The following is a 15902-nucleotide window of genomic DNA, read 5'->3' as shown; positions in this document are numbered from 1 at the left end:
GCTGTGGCTGCAGCAGCTGTGACATTCCTGATGGAAACAGAGCAAGCAGGAAAGGGACAAAACCCCCACAATTCCTCACAATAGTATTTCTATTTAAAATATACTGAGCTGTTAATGCACACTATCAAATATAGATACATATTGTTCAGCCCATTGGGAGACACAAAAGCAAATATATAACCCAACACATGATAATCAATTCTCCTCTAGGCATTTCTTTGCTTTTATTTGAGGCCAACCACTGGCTTCAGAAGGCTCATTCCAGATTTCACACCAAAAGAATGGAAAATCTGGCCAACTGTTTATCTTCTTCCTTTAGTTTTATTTTACTGCAAACAGCAAGAGAAACACTGAATGCTGTACACAAATGTCAAGAAACTACAGCCAGGAATTTCAGAGGGCTCTGGATAATAGCTTCCCTGGAGAACCCAGACTAAAGGAGTTATGTTTTGTAGTGTAACATTTCATTAAGATCTACTGCATATTTATGCATGGCAAATAACTCACAATCACTTGCTTTCTTCTAGTGAAATGGCTACACACAAATCAACCATTATTTCCTTTATTCATTAGTTTATTCATTAGTTTAACTTGACAGGTATGTTTAATTTTTCCTATGGCTGAATGGCAGAAGCTACAAATATACTCTGCAGAGCTGGCTGTGATGGTTAAAAAAAATTACATTGGAACATTTTAATATTTTGTGTAGGTGAATGCAAAATACCTCTCAATGTAAAGAGCAAGTTCAGCTTTTTCCAAAACCTGAATGTGCACTCAAGATGTTTAATTTTTGTAAAAGTTCTGTAGATTGATGCTAATAGTAGATGCATGCAGAAAAAGTAACAGAATCTTCCAGGAAAAGCCATTTAACAAATAAGGAACTGAAACTAATAGGTACAACAATATTTTACAGTACTCACAGAGCTCTGATTTTCCACACTGCAGAGGTAATTTAATCACTAGGAAAATAAATGTGTACTGACTTGCAGAAGTGTTAAACGTTACATATGTGCTGATGTATTTCTGTATTTTTAAAAACATAAATCTAAATGCTTCATTTCTTCCTCCACAAGAACCTTTAGGGCTATCAAGGAGGATATTACCCACAATTTGCTAAGTGGTCCCAGGATGCAGGGAATGTCCCTGGCAGGTCCAGTGATAGGAGCTGTTATCTCAGGTGAGGCTGAGAAGTGTTCAGGCAGAAAAGCAATGAGCCTGTATTATCATGACACATAAACCTGTTAACTTCTTTTTTTTTGTTTGGGTTTTTTTGTTTTGTTTTTGTTTTTTGTTGGTTTTTTTTTCCCTGAATCCCAGTGCTACAGAACCTTACAGCCTGGGAGAGACCAAAGGCAGGAGCTGAATATGGATGGAAGTGAATTCCAGTGAATCAAGAACAAGGAAGTGCAGGAAGCCCTGACAGAAAAAGCAGTGCCTGTGCTGTTCTGTGTGCTCCAGCTCTGAGTGGTGCTCACACAGGGTGGCTCCCCCTCTGCCCTGCTGCTCTGGCATTCTGCCATGGATTCCTGGTTTCCATTCCTTGGCTGGGCAATGTTTGTAGACTCATTGAATGGTTTGGGCTAGAAAGGACCATAAAGGTTGTCTTATTGCACCCCTGCCATGGCAGGGACACCTTCCACTGTCCCAGGCTGCTCCAAGCCCCATCCAACCTGGCCTTGGACAATTCCAGGGATGCAGGGGCAGCCACAGCTGCTCTGGGCACCCTGTGCCAGGCAGGGATTTCTTCCTAACATCAAGCTCTGTATATCCCTGTACTGAGATCCTGCTGCCCCCAGTGAGGTGGGCTGAGCAACTGCAGGAATGCCTGAGCAGAGGAACACTCACTCCCCTGCATGCCAGGGTGTGACAGGAGCAGGGGAAACGTGCAGAAATCCAAGCAGCAGCTCTATATATTTTTATGATGGAAGGCCATGGCTGACAGCGCTGAGTTAGCCCAAAGCTCAATGAGACCCAAACCCATAGACTTTAATTCTTGAAATAAATGTGCTTACTTGGGGCTAGATTCCTGCAAGAAACATTTCCTGTTCTCTGAGTAATAAGTAACAGAAATTCAATACAGGTGTGCTCTGCAGGCTGGCCCTCTCTTGCCCTCTCCTGTTCAGCTCTCAGGGCCACTGAGCAGAGTTCATGCATCCACTCCACAATGTGTTCAAAGTGTCAGTTTATGCCAAATTCCCAAATAAATTCACTACTGGTAATGGACATTATGTGCTCATGAAACTTTCTAAAAGCTGTATAATTATTTCTACATTTCAGTTAGAAACAGGCTCACTATTTGTGAGCAGATTCTTTGATTTCTGTACTCAAACAGCAGAAAGCACTTCATACGAAAATAATTCACGCAATGAAACTTCCCCCACGTAGGAGTTTGAAAAACTCCAGCCTCTGCTTTGGCTTTGTCTTGTGCAAAAACACTGGCCTCCCTGACATTTAAAATTCTTCAGCACAGCCCTAATCCAAGCCCATTTTCCTGGGCTCACTCTTCTGCTAAGAGAATGATAAAAGATAGAAAGCTTTTAGTGTTTAAAAAGAAAGACACAGTGAAAACATCTTGGAACAATGCTTTTTATAACATTTTCCCCCTCCTATCATTTTAACAAATTTTTAGAAGACTTTTTTTCCTGTTAAAGCCAGCTCTGCAGCCCTGGTGCTTGGGGGACATCACCAAAAACTCTCTGCTTCACATTTGTAACAGCACCTTCCCCTTTGGAAGAAGATTTTTTAACCCCAGTCTGTTCCAGTTGGACACAACCTGTGCCTCTGTGTCCCTCCCTGCCATGGCCATGCTGGGACAGGGTAATGCCCACAGGGTTTCCAAATGGCACCCACTGTAATTTATGCTGAGCCTCAGGCTGCCTGTTTCAGAGCTGGAGTCCCAAAGGAATTCATGCCCTGCCTCAGTCCAATGCATCAACCCTGCATTTTGTCCTGAGGGAAGCTTTCCAAGCTGCTGTTAAAGACAGCATTAATCTGGAGACTTTCATCTGGTTTAGCACTCCCTGTGTCCCTATTATGGTATCTCCAGGGTTATTATTTTTGCCATGATATTGGGACACTTTTGGAAGAACCTGGAAGAATCTGAGGCCCTGTTAAAGGTCAAGCCATGAAAATAGAGACCATTCCATGCCAGCCTTTCCCTATACAAATTCTAAATATAAAATGGAAAGGGCTGGGGAGTATGTGACAGTTTGTAGCTTTATTTCTTGTGCCCCAAAGCCTCCAAGCTCCCTCACAAACACACTTTATAAAGGGGAAGAACACTGAGACAGCACAATAAATCTGCAAAGTGATAACCATAGAAACAGCCCACCCTGCTGCTGTGCCATCAGCACCTTTGTGTCACCAGGCAGGTGCTGGCACCCCAAGGCACAGGCACTGAACACCCTGCTCACTGCCATGGGACCCAGAGGGGAGAGACCTGGCTGCCAAACACAGGCTGGAAATGGGAATCAGCATGTTGGAGCTCACTGCTTAAAGAGCTTGAACTATTGACTTGCATCACACCCTTACAGCTACTGCTGGAGAAATTTTAATGCATTTCCAGCAGCAAGCTGGCTCAAGATTGTGCCACGTTTTTCTCAGCAAGTCACAATCCACTCGTCTGTGTCTGGAAGCAACAGTGCCATGGACCACCCTGGGCACAGATTTGTACATTTCCTACCAAGAGAGGATGTCTGATGTGAGTGAAAGGTCTGCTTCTCCTGCTATTTATCTAAATAACCAGGACTTGTGGCTCACAACAGCAATCTGTTAGAGCACCAAGCTTTGTGCTGAGCTGGCGGCTGGACTGGATGACCACTCCAAACCAGAATTATTTTATGACTCTGTGATAACTTCAGTGCTCATAGAAGTCAGAAATTGGAGCTACAGGGAAGTACTTCTGATACTGTGTCTTTTACAGTAAAACAGTTGATACTGCCTAACTTGACAGATACAATTTTTCCTAGAAGCTTGAAATCCCAACATTTATACAGTTCCTGTAAGCACTCCAGCCACTCATCCCTTGGTACCAGCTCATGGAAGGGAGAAACCCTGCATCCTTCTGCACTGAGAGTGGGTCCATAAATCAAAACACCTGCTCTGGTTGTGACAGCTTGGCAGAGGTGACCTAAACTCTCAATGCAAACTCTGTTATTGAAATGAAGTCAGACAACAACAGTGAGTTCCAGCTGGGAAAGTTTGGTTTTCTGACACAAAATACCATCTATTGTTCCTATAGATCACACAATGCAAGTAAAACTCATGATAACAGGATTAAAGGGAAGGATCATGGAGTCCAACTTCTGGCCCTTCTCAGGATGCCCCAGGGATCGCTTCATGAACCTGAGACCATTTCATTGGGCAAGATTTGAAAACAGAACTATGTTGCAAGAGTGTTTGCAGAAGAGGGCTTCTTTTCAGATCACCTTTAGCTGTTCCTTCCACTCGATTTTTTAAAATCCCCACCATTTATGCAGTGCTTGCAATATTTAACACGAAGGGGATCAGTTTTCAGCGAGTGCTGTGGTAACACAGGGCCAACCCTCATGGCTCTGAAACGCTCCTGAGGGAGCCTGCAGGCTGTCCCAGGAAATCCTGAACCTGCTGAGCCAGGGGCTGTTGTTTGCTCAGCTCACCCTGTGCTGACCCCAACAAAGCAAGGGTGGGTTACAGTGTGGGTGTGCACAAAAAGGGGTTTCTGTTACATAACGTGTGAGAGCTTCCAGCAGCTCTGGAAATTCAGAGCACAAAGTCTTTACAACCATTTCAGGCTACCTTACAGCAAAAGGCTAGGACAGACTGGCTTCATTAGCACAAAAACCACAGCCCTGTCTTCTCTCTTAAAAGGCTTTTATAAATTATTTTAATTTTAAATACAAGCTGTCAAAGCCTGTGCAGTTAACTGCTCCCATTATTTCTTTCATTTTCTGATATTTGTGCTCAACCACCATGCCTGAGTACCACAGTTTGTCATTTATTTCTGACAGAAGTGATGGGACAGAAAACTTAAACTAAGCAAAACACTTCAACTCCATCCCCAAAATCTACAGTAACTTTCCCAATGCACATCTTGCTCTAGGACAGTCCTGCAGGAAGAGGTGAAGCCTTTGAGTCTGTTCTTTTTCCTCAGCTCAAAACCTCCCCAGGTGTGTTCACAGGCATGAGGACCAAAGCAGCCTGGGAATCCCCTGCCAAAAACCTGCAGGGTCCCTTTGGGGCTGCACAGAGCTGGACACGAGGTACCCAAAGTGAGAGCAACAAGAGGAGAAAGGTTTTCACCACAAATATTAATGAAGTTGTCACTTACAAGTTCTTCACATCAATGATTCCTCGAAAGGCCTTTCTAGGGATTCCTTTTATCTGGTTTTCACTCAGGTCTCTGAATAAGAGAACAGAAAAAAAAAATACATTGTGTTAACAAAGAGAACACATTTCTCAAATCTGCATCAGCTAATGGAACCTCCACATGCTTGGAAAAGGAGATGTTGCTGGATTTGTTACACCACACAGTGTTTTTAATTTTGTTTCTCTCCTCCAGAGGTCTGTGGAATGAGCTGAAATTACTCTCCAACCAAAACCTCCAGAATTCCTGATACAAATGACAGAACTTCGAGCAAACATCATTCAAATGTGATGGTGATGCTGGCACAATGCCATGATTCATTGTCAGAGTACCTGCAGCCAAATCTCATGCCTTGGAATCACAACCCTGTAGTGTAAATGTAATTTTCTCAGCATGCTTCTATTTGTTTACAGACTGCAAAAATACTTGGCTACCCCTGCTCAGATTACAACTTCTTATTTGAAGTTAATATTCAGGAAAAAACATGACAATCATTCTCTTGTGAGCCTTTTAAATTTAAACTGAAAAGATCTTAATCTATTGCATTAAAATTCCACTGCATTATGTATCAATGGGAAAAACGGAATTTTTAACCTTGTTTAAAAACCACCACCAAAAAACTAAACAACCAACAAGCAATTCAAAAAGTCTTTCTAGTACTTAAAGCACTTTAAAAATGGTTAGATCTGCATTGTGAGTGCAGGTAACATTTTCCTGTTTCCCAGCCTGCATTTGAGTGCTTTTCTATAAATAGCTCCAGGTTCACAGTCCTCTAGCAGTGCAGTGGAGGTGGGAGGAAAGCATCAGGGATGGGTGGGAAATGGACATGAAACCAGAAAGCTGGGATGTTTTCATGCTGAGGAAAAACAGCATTTACCCTGATTTTCCTGTGGGTGCCCCATCAGCACAGAGAAGGGGGAGAGGTTTCAGTCTGGTTTAAAGGACAAAGGATGGGGCAAGACAGGAATGGAGGAGGAAAAAAGGAAGGCAGAGAAGTGGGAAAGAAAAATGTAAGAAAGAAGCAAATGGAGGAAAGGGAAGGCTCAGTGATGACTAAAGGACAAATAAAGGTGATCCTGAGGAGAACTGCACAGTGCCTTGTTTAGGGTGAGTGTCCCCAGGCTCTACGGTGCAGCCAACACACAATGCTACACTGCCCCGTGTCCAGAGAGACTCTGGCTCTGTAAGGATGATCAGGAGGGGCTGGCAGCCTCTGTACTCACCCCCAGACACCCTCTCCTGTAAGTACATTTAGTGTTCAGCAAGCTCCTTTCTAGCCTCCACCAAATTGGTTTTATCAAAGGAGAGGCCAGAAATCAGAGCCTGTCACAAAAGCCCACATTGACACTGCGGGTCAAGACGCGTCACACGGGGCTTTCTTCTGCTTTCCATCAGGCAGATAAGGAAAAAAGGGGACTATGTCCTTGTCACAAGACTAATTCAATTCCTGCCAGTCATGCAGTCTACACCAAATTCTCAAAGTAGCCACAATTGTCCATTCAGAGGAGCGCAAACAAAAATGTGCCGCTGGATACAAGTCTCTTTTTCAAGTCAGATTAAAATTCTTTGTGACCTTCACAATTTGTTTAACACTGATCCACACTCTGACCCCGCCTTCACCTTCCCTTTATTTTGCCAGCAACAAAATATTAGTTCTTTAAAGACAGACCTTCAACCCAGACAAATGATCAGGGAGCTGGGACAGAGAAGAGACAAAGTACAGAGTATTTCAGACACAGAAGGAGGAAGTTTTAAGCTGTCACTTTGGTGTGACACTGAGGCACAGCAGAGCTGTGGTAAAAGTGTGACAAAATGGCTTAGCAAGGCAAAAATTAGTAAGATCTGAAAGGAAGACATACAAAAAGCAGAACAAAAAGGGCTTGGAAAAGTGGAATTGTGTGGTCAAATAAAGCCACACTTAATCCACCATCTCAAGTTGCATTTGTCTGGTATTTTATTGTGCATTTCCAGTCATGTGTAAAAGTAAATCAGGTTTTCAAGTGATATTTCATAACATTGTGGTGTTCTACAAGAGCTAATTTATATATTTGATCTCTGCTTTGTCTTTATGCTCAACTTTTAACCTGCAGCCAGGCAGAACCAGGGGACTGCAGGAAGTTCATCTGTTTTCTATGAAAACCTATTATTTTTATTCTCTATAAGGCTCTCTTTCCTAGCTAACAAACCTGCCTCTTTCAATCTCCTGGATCGTGGACCGATTCCATAAATCTGAGCCTGAGTGGCATTAGTGACACAGCATGGAAGAAAAGTCACCAATGCTCCTTTTTCTGCCTTCTCACAATTATAATCATCCTATTTTGAGATGGTCAAGAGGAGAGTTTCTCTCTGCTTCCTGACATTGTGCCACAGTTTTGTTAAGCGTGTTTAATAAGCAAGCAAACCTCAACCAGGCTCAGCCTGTGCACTTCACAAAATTTGCTCTGAGGCAGCAGAAGGCTGTAACAAGAAACTTGTCTGCTGAGTTTATCTCCAAGTTCCAGCTTTTTATTCCCAGCTTCTCGTGGCAGACATGATGGAAAGCTTACAGCAATGGTATGCAAAATAAATATTAGTTATTAATAGTAACTGTAGAAAACCAGATAAATTAATGTGAGGCCAAAACAAAAACCTAAAAAGCAGATGGAAAAATATGGCAGTAATCAAGAAAAATAAACATGAAACCTGGGGGGGAAAAAAGGTGATGATTACTAATAAATTTCCTATTTCTTAGACAGAAGTTTCAAGCCCCCTGTTTCTGTAATGGAAGGCAAGTCCAGTGCCTGGGGGGATCATGATGGGAAAGGGGAAATCTGAAAAATTTCAGACTTAGGGAATAATAAACTTCCCAATGCCCTCACCCTAAGAGGCAGTGTTAGAGAGCTGAAATCACCTGACCTGAGGACAAACCAGAATGTGCCAGTCCATCAGCAGCACCCTCCTTGCAAGAGTCCCTGTTGTGCTGGGAGAAAGCACCCAACAGAACCAGAACATGCTCACCTGCATCCTGGTCAAACAGATGAGCTGAGCTAGGCAGGCATTTCTAGATCGAACTGTCCTTGTTTTGATATCAATTGTTTTGATAAATACAGGCAGGTTCTGTGCAGTTTGACCTGGCACAGGGCACACCCAGCCTGCAGCAGCCCCAGCTTGGTGCACTGCAGTGGTGGGGACAGGCAGCAGAGCCCAGAGGAACTCAGGGAGAGCAGCAGAACACTCATCCAACAGCAAAAAAACCCCAGAGGAAACAGCATCCTCATTTCTGAGCTGGGGAAATGGAGCCACAGAGATGTTAAAGAGCTGGGGCTGGCATTTTGCAAAGGGGAGAGAGGCAGGAGCTGACAAACCCAGCAGCTGTGGCTCACAGCTCATGTTAGCCCAACCCAGACTCCTGCAAGAGTTGGCACAAGCCAATACCTTTCTTAGATTTTATTTTAATTTAGCTAAAATGCTTTGGACACAGATGAACTCCCTCTGCAAGTCTAATATTGTTTTCTTGATCTTCCAATGTGAATTGTAAGTGCCTCACTGATAAAAGGATTGGAAAGGGGAAAAAAACCCATCCAAAAGTGCTGACGTTTCCTAAGTGCCTCTGCAGTCTTTGCTGTAGTGCTGGTTTCAGCTTCTGCTCTAAAGCTGCCTATTGCATCCTGAGTGGAAATTCAGCTATCTAACAGAGCAACAGAATACATTAAGACATTTTTATTATTATTATTTTGCCGGTAAGAGAACATAAATCACTTAATTGGAACACAGACCCTACGAACATCCACAGAATGAATCTTCATTTGGACTACAGATCTAAAACATTAAAACAGCTACTTAAATACAACTTGCAAAATTAAAAAGGTGCAGAAAATAACATATATTATATGAAAATCAAAAAATCAGCAGGGATGGCATTATGCTCAGTTTTTCTTCCTTTTCAAACAAAAAAACCACCACACCCTTTGATGATTTACCAGTTATTTTCTCAACCTTTTTTAACACAGAGATTGGCAAATTTAAAAAGCCTATTTTTTTACAACTGCCTGAAAACCAGCTTGATTAAGAAGTATTTAATGTGGTTGAACACTAATCTTTAATTATTTCCCCCACTCAAATGGGCTGGGAGATCACCATGCAGTGTTATCCAATAAAGAACTCAGCTTGCCTTTAATGTCTAAAGAGTTTAATGCAAAGACTTAAAGAACAAGTCACCCAGAGCAAATTCTGCACAGCCAAACCTGTATCTTCCCCAGTATTTTATTGTATGTTGATTCCACAGTAAAACTGCAAACTCACAGAATTAATTATTAACACATGGAACCAATGGTTTACTTAAAATGAAGGGAAAATCCAGCCTAACAAACCTGATTCCTTTCTTCAGGAGTATTTCAGTTTATCCACAACTTAATTGCATCTTGGAATAAGTCAGGGGAGCTCACACACAGCTCTCTGCAGCAGCTGGTACAAAACCATAAGACAAACACTGGTTCCTTTGACGGGATATGGGACTTGAGTGCAAAATAAAACTGTTTCCTATCCTCTCTTGTTGCCAGAATAATACTGGAAAGTTAATATTGTTCACCTGCTCTGCAAAACAGGACTAATGAAAGACACCACTCCTGATTTTAAGAAAGGGCCAGCTGCCACCCATGCCAAGAAATTATCACTGTGCCCAACAGTTTTGCTTGGCTACTGAATGTGCAGCTGAGAGAAATGAGAATTAATTCATCCCTCCTGGTAGCTTGTTTACATTCTTTTACAAATTAAGATTCCTGGATTTAAAACATTTCAGTCCAATGCACTGATTAAAATGAAATAAAATAAAACCTTGAGGTTTTTGTGCACTTTTAAAGTTTAATGACTACTCTTCTATCTAACTTTTCTTTACAACTGGACTAAAACTAGACTGAACTGCTCCACTAAAGGTCACATACTTAACACAATCTGGTCACTGCAATTTGTCTCATTAGAATTAGTTTTAATTCGTACAGCATGTTACACATAAACTCTATCCTGCAATGTTTTACTGAATTAAGTAGAACAATTAAGGAGTTAAAGAATAACAGATGGGGGAAATTAGAGAGTATAATCCAAAGATAATAGGTATCTCTAAGTAACATGTAATAAAAGATAAGCAAGTCAATAAAGTGAGGAATTATACAAGTCAGCTTTGTCATAGAACAAAAGTTGAGGGAAGAGAACTCCTACACTCAGAGAAGAGACAGGGTAGGGAGACCAGTGCTATCTACAGAAAGAGTCTGCAAGAGAAAATGAGGTAGAAAGACCAAGAAAATCCACAGGGGGAAAAAGGAGTTTAATTGTATCTGTAAAAATTCCAGCACAGAATATTGTGCATTTCATTTACAGCAAGGAACAAAAGGATTTTTCTTGCTCTGCCAAAATTATGTGGTCGCTTTTAAATTTTTTTTTAATTAAAACTAGTATTTAGCATTTTCAACAACTAAATATTATTCTTACCTAGGAGATAGTGTCCTAGTATTTCCAAAACTGTTCAGAATTAAGAGTTTTTCCTCTTCTACAGTCAGATTAAAAAATAACTGAATTAACAGTTAAGGACAATTCAGAAACTTTGAGTCTCTTAAATATGGAAGTTAAATTCAAGATATTTATCATCTTCCAGGTGGGAAATGCATTGCCCAAATCAGGTCCCTCCACCAGTAATTAGAACAAGCTGAGGCAAGTCTGACACTCATCAGCACCTGTGCCCTGGGTGCAGGAATGGCTTCTCCCTCTCAGCAGGGTCAGTGTAAAATGGTATTTACTGTAAAGCAGCACTTGTAGCTCTCTGTCTGAAGGAAAAATGGAAAAGTGTTGTTGCTGATGGGCTACAAGGCAAGAGCTTAACAACAGCAGTGTTGTAAAGCATTACTCGGTGGAAACTTGGCATCACTGCTGATTTTCTAAAAGGGAAAAAAATCCCTTCCTCCTACAAGTGCAGGAAAGCAAAGAGGGTGACAGGCGTGTGAGCTCCGCAGAACAGAGCAGGTCCTGCAGCTTGAACAAGGTGACTGTGTTTGCCCAAACACAATACAGCTGCCCCTCAGCTCCTGCTCTGGGAGGCTGCAGGGGAAACACAGGTTTGCTTTTGTCCTGTTTGTTTTGAGGAGGGAATTTAGCTCCAAAATTCCAATTAGAGCAGCGCTCGGTGCTTTCACGCAGTCACGCACTGCTGCACAAGCCCCGTGCTAAGCCTGCAGAAGATAAACACCAGGATCTCTCTGTTGATGCAGTTGCACTAGGAAGTGATAGATGGTAATTCTGAACTTCTGGGTTTCAGCACTTGCCCACAGCCCCATTACCCCAGTCACACACACCTTCATTGTGAGAGCAGGACGCTGAGCAGAGCCAGAGCCTCAAGATTGGGGAGAGGTGCTCACTAAGGAGTCAGAGGAAAAAGATCTCAGCAGAAGATGATTATTTTATCATCATCTTCCACCTTCTCCAAGGACAACTTTAAAACCATCTGTTAATAAGGATCCTTCAAGGGATCCAAGCTGTGTGGAGTTGTGCAGTTTCATGACTTCTGTCCTGACACAACCACAGGGATCACACAGCACATGCTGAAGTCTTTTTAAATGTTTAAAAGAACAGAGAATACTCATTTGGGATTACCTAATTCTTCATTAGAGATTTTAAAAATTCTTGGTGCTTAAAACAACAAACAAACAAACAAAAAACCAAACAACCAAACCCCACCTTGTTTCACTGAGACACAGTGCAACATTTGTCTATTGATGCACCCAACAAATCGAAAAAAAATCTATTAGAATATCTCTGAGAAGATGAGCAAATATTTTTATATCATTTTAAATAAACTATAAAACTTATCAATGCCAGTGTCCAATCAAAGGCAACATTTGTCTTTATGACTTTTATAGTTCTCCCTCCTCCTGCCATTTCCAAAAAGCTCAGCAAGTAGTGATCAGACAGCATTTAGGAGACTCTTATTTTAAAACCACCCATCTTGAGACTGATGGCAAGCTTTCATTTTAGGAAGCAGCATCTGTTTTGTCTTTTGGAACATACACACAAAAGTAAAATCTTTCCTCAAAGTATTTACACTCAGTTTTGGGTATGTCAGGGAGTAGGAACTGGAAAGTAACAGCCAGTGGACTCAGAGGAAACTCTTGAGGAGAAGCAGCCCACTAGAAATAGGATAGGGTTGTGACTAATAAATGACAAGAAGATGTTTTTGTTAGCAGCATTTCATGTAGGGTTTTAGGGCTTTAGAAAATGTATCAATCTAATTAATCCTGCCTTTTGATCAGGGAGACAAAGGAGCACAAAGAGAGGCAGCATGGGACTCCAGGTGCTCCAGGAGTGTGGGAAGAGACAGAAAAACCCTTCCCAGTCAGCCCCACAGATCAGGCATTTCACCCTGTGCCATCCATCCACTGAGCCCTCCCGTGTGTGGGGAGGGTGCCCTGCCAGCAGAGACAGCTCAGGAACCACTGGGATGCATTTGCACAGGAAAACCTTTCCTCTGGAATTCTGCTGCCCCACAAAACAAAACCTCTGACAAACAGAGGCTCCCAGAGTGATGGTGCTCCCACACGACTCCAAGCCCTCCAACTGCACTGGAAGTGAGATTGGAACACAGAGGCACTCCTGTGATTTAGTGGGGACACCAAAACCTCAGACAGGGGGGACTGAAGACCTGACACCAGAAGAAAGGAATGATTCTCCCCACCATTTTCTATTTTTTCAATATTTTCTTGCTGCTAAACCAATGTGAATTCAAAAGCTCTTTCACTGCTTATTAGTTTTAATACTTTCTAAAATAGAAATGCAGCTGTATGGAGGTACCTTTACTTTAAGCTAATTTTAAAAAGCACTGTTTTTACACTGTTGACCTGTTTGGGGGTTTACACTTCTGTCTGTTGAACCATACTGGAAAGAAATCCTATGCATTTGCAAATTCTAAACATCAGTAGGCAACATCACCCTCCTCTGATCTCCCCACAGAGCCAGGAGCCTCCACAGCCCTGCCTGGCCACCAAACAAAAAGATATTGCAGTTCATTGGTCATATATTATTTAAATTATGATGAGTTTTTAGTTTAGAAGATAAACGTGAAATCATAAAGAATAAAACGTGCACTGTCTTTAGATAACTGATCAGCATCTGCAAGACTCTCTTTTGACTGATCTGTCTGAACTTTGTTAATGATGAATATTTTTATACTAAAGATTTTTTTTGCACTTTACTAATATATTAAAAGAAAAAATCCCCTGCCAGTTAATATTTTGGTGTACCTAAGCATCACATTGTACAATGAAAACAATGATTACAATAGTATTTATTTAATTCAGGCTGCGATCCTGTACTTTAGCTAAGAAAATAAGATCTTTCCTGGGATTAAGTAGCAATTACATGTGTAAAGATCTAGGATTTATTTTTTTACCAGGTTCTCCTGAAAAAGGCTAATTATACAATTTGTTTGTATGATCACTGCAGACATTCCTGTGGCAATATAAAAGTAATAAAAATTACAGAGAATCTGTGGATGGTAAAACCAACTTGAATTTCCATCCAATCCAGCGAGGTAGAAATGAGTTGCAAAGTATTTGAATGCACTGCAGTGAGGAAAACAACATTGTTTATAGCTCAGGCCCAGGTATCAGAGGGCCTTTATTCTATTCTGTGGTAAAAAGTGCACCTGTGCAAGAGGGGCACACTGGTACTGGAGCTGTAAACAAAGTTTTAAAAATAAATTATAATATTGCACCAGCAATATCCATCCTGCTGATATTCAGCAGACTGCAGGAACAGGTACAGAAGCCCAAGACAAAAGACAGAGGAGTTCCATGCACCTTATCCCTTTTTTCTAATATTTTAGCTTCTCTTTTTGTTCCTCAGCTTCACCTTTATGTATCTTCCCTGCTGTGGATGGTTTAGCCCTGAGAGTCCCAGTGAAGCACTGCAGATGTTAGGGGACCCACTTCAGGCTGGTTTGTAGCCATAACTCATTTTTCTGTGTGGATGTGACATCTAGATTTATTAGACCAAGATGTAATACCACAGAGTGGGGATATATCTGGAGTGGGGATATTCACATGTTGAGGTAACAGCAGCTCTCTGTTTTTTGGGAGGATCCACAAAGCCAGCAGCTCTTCAGGTCACTCTGAGCATTACAGCTGCATGACACCACACCCTTACAAACCTCATCCTCCTGCTCTATCCACACCAAAAAAGGTTCACTGAAACATAACCAATAACTTCTTCTTTTCAATGATTATTCACATAGGTAAAGCACCTTCAGAATCCCACTCCATGCACAGAAGTTTATCATTCAATATTGCCATGCTTTAGAAAAAGGCATTTAAATGGAATGGAGGTAGAGAAAATAAAACTAAGTAGAGAAAATAAAACTCAAATATACTAGTAGACGAAACATGCTAAGGTGACACAAACCTAAAACAAAATTAGCTTTTAGCTAAAGTGCACATAAAGTGGTGAATTCTTCCAAAAGAGAAGTTAAACTCACAATCATTCTGCTCAGCTTACTGAGGGTTTTATCTGAGTGTTTCAGTAAATCAACTACCAAAGACCTAAACCTTTACTGAAAACAGCTAAAATCCAGACAATTCACAAGAATTACCAGCGCTCCCAGGACTTCATTGCCACTTTCAAACCACTCTGGCCTGGACAGGTTACAAACTGAATTAATTTCCTTGAATCCACCCAAATGCTGCACAACAAAATCCTCCAGATTCTACTTTGAAAACACTCATTTTTAATCCTCAAACACCCAAAAATACTCATAGGGAGACCTGGGTGTGCAGCTCTCCAAGGTGTTTGTGGTGTTTTTTGAGCTTTATTCCCGAAGCTGAGGAGGGAACAAGGGCACTCCTGATTCATCAGCAGCTGCCTCCTTACAGAGCCCACACGAGTTCATCTGCATAAAGCCACTTCCAGAAATGAACTTGGCTTTCCCCTGACTCCCTGTCAAGCACTGCTAAATTTCAGATTGACAATGTCAGCACACCAAATTGAATTAAATGTAAAAGAGCTGACCAGGGAAGAGGGAGGAGTGGCTCCTGCACAACAGACTCCAGTGTGTCCACGCTTTGCTGTTTCATTGTTGAGACACTCTCAAATCAAAGAACATCAAATTCCAGCATGATTTGATTCCATCACTGCTGGGAATGATGATGACTTTCTCCAAAGTCCAACAGAGTTATGTGAGGAGAAAATATGCCTGACAGTAAAACTTGACTTATTACCCCAAAAGTTTTCTCAATTTATGACATCTCCTTAGCAAGCTTTTGAAAAAAACAATTAGCTAAAAGGGTGTCATGGGTCATATGAAAAAACAGTCTTATCTTATCAGAAAAGGAAATTTAACTTCATTATAAGACTTGGAAAGTTTACATCCTGATATTATTCACATCATTACTTCCAGATGTCACGTGGAAAACCAACAATCAAGAGACAGAAACTAAGAGTCGGTCAAAAAATACACAAGAATATCTTCATCCCAGCTCCATACACAAAGGTTTCTTGTTTGGTTCCAGAAAGGAATTCATAATGGAACCTGTTTTTATCCCAG

The 15902-nt window shown here is 41.5% G+C and overlaps 1 protein-coding gene across 3 annotated transcripts in view; it reads right to left on the bottom strand.

Moving 5' to 3' along the window:
* The window catches only part of SLIT3 (slit guidance ligand 3), a 494398-nt gene that overhangs the window by 240896 nt on the left and 237600 nt on the right, over positions 1 to 15902 (bottom strand). For all 3 annotated transcript variants that reach the window (XM_071443101.1, XM_071443102.1, XM_071443103.1), the window contains one exon: positions 5309 to 5380. In XM_071443101.1, the coding sequence (XP_071299202.1) occupies positions 5309 to 5380 (72 nt within the window). The remainder of the gene's footprint in view (positions 1 to 5308; positions 5381 to 15902) is intronic.

This window comes from Agelaius tricolor, unplaced genomic scaffold, assembly GCF_023055355.1.
Source record: "Agelaius tricolor isolate 1412-34295 unplaced genomic scaffold, bAgeTri1.0.p SCAF_18, whole genome shotgun sequence".
Lineage (NCBI taxonomy): Eukaryota > Metazoa > Chordata > Aves > Passeriformes > Icteridae > Agelaius > Agelaius tricolor.
This window is presented reverse-complemented; position numbering and strand designations above follow the sequence as displayed.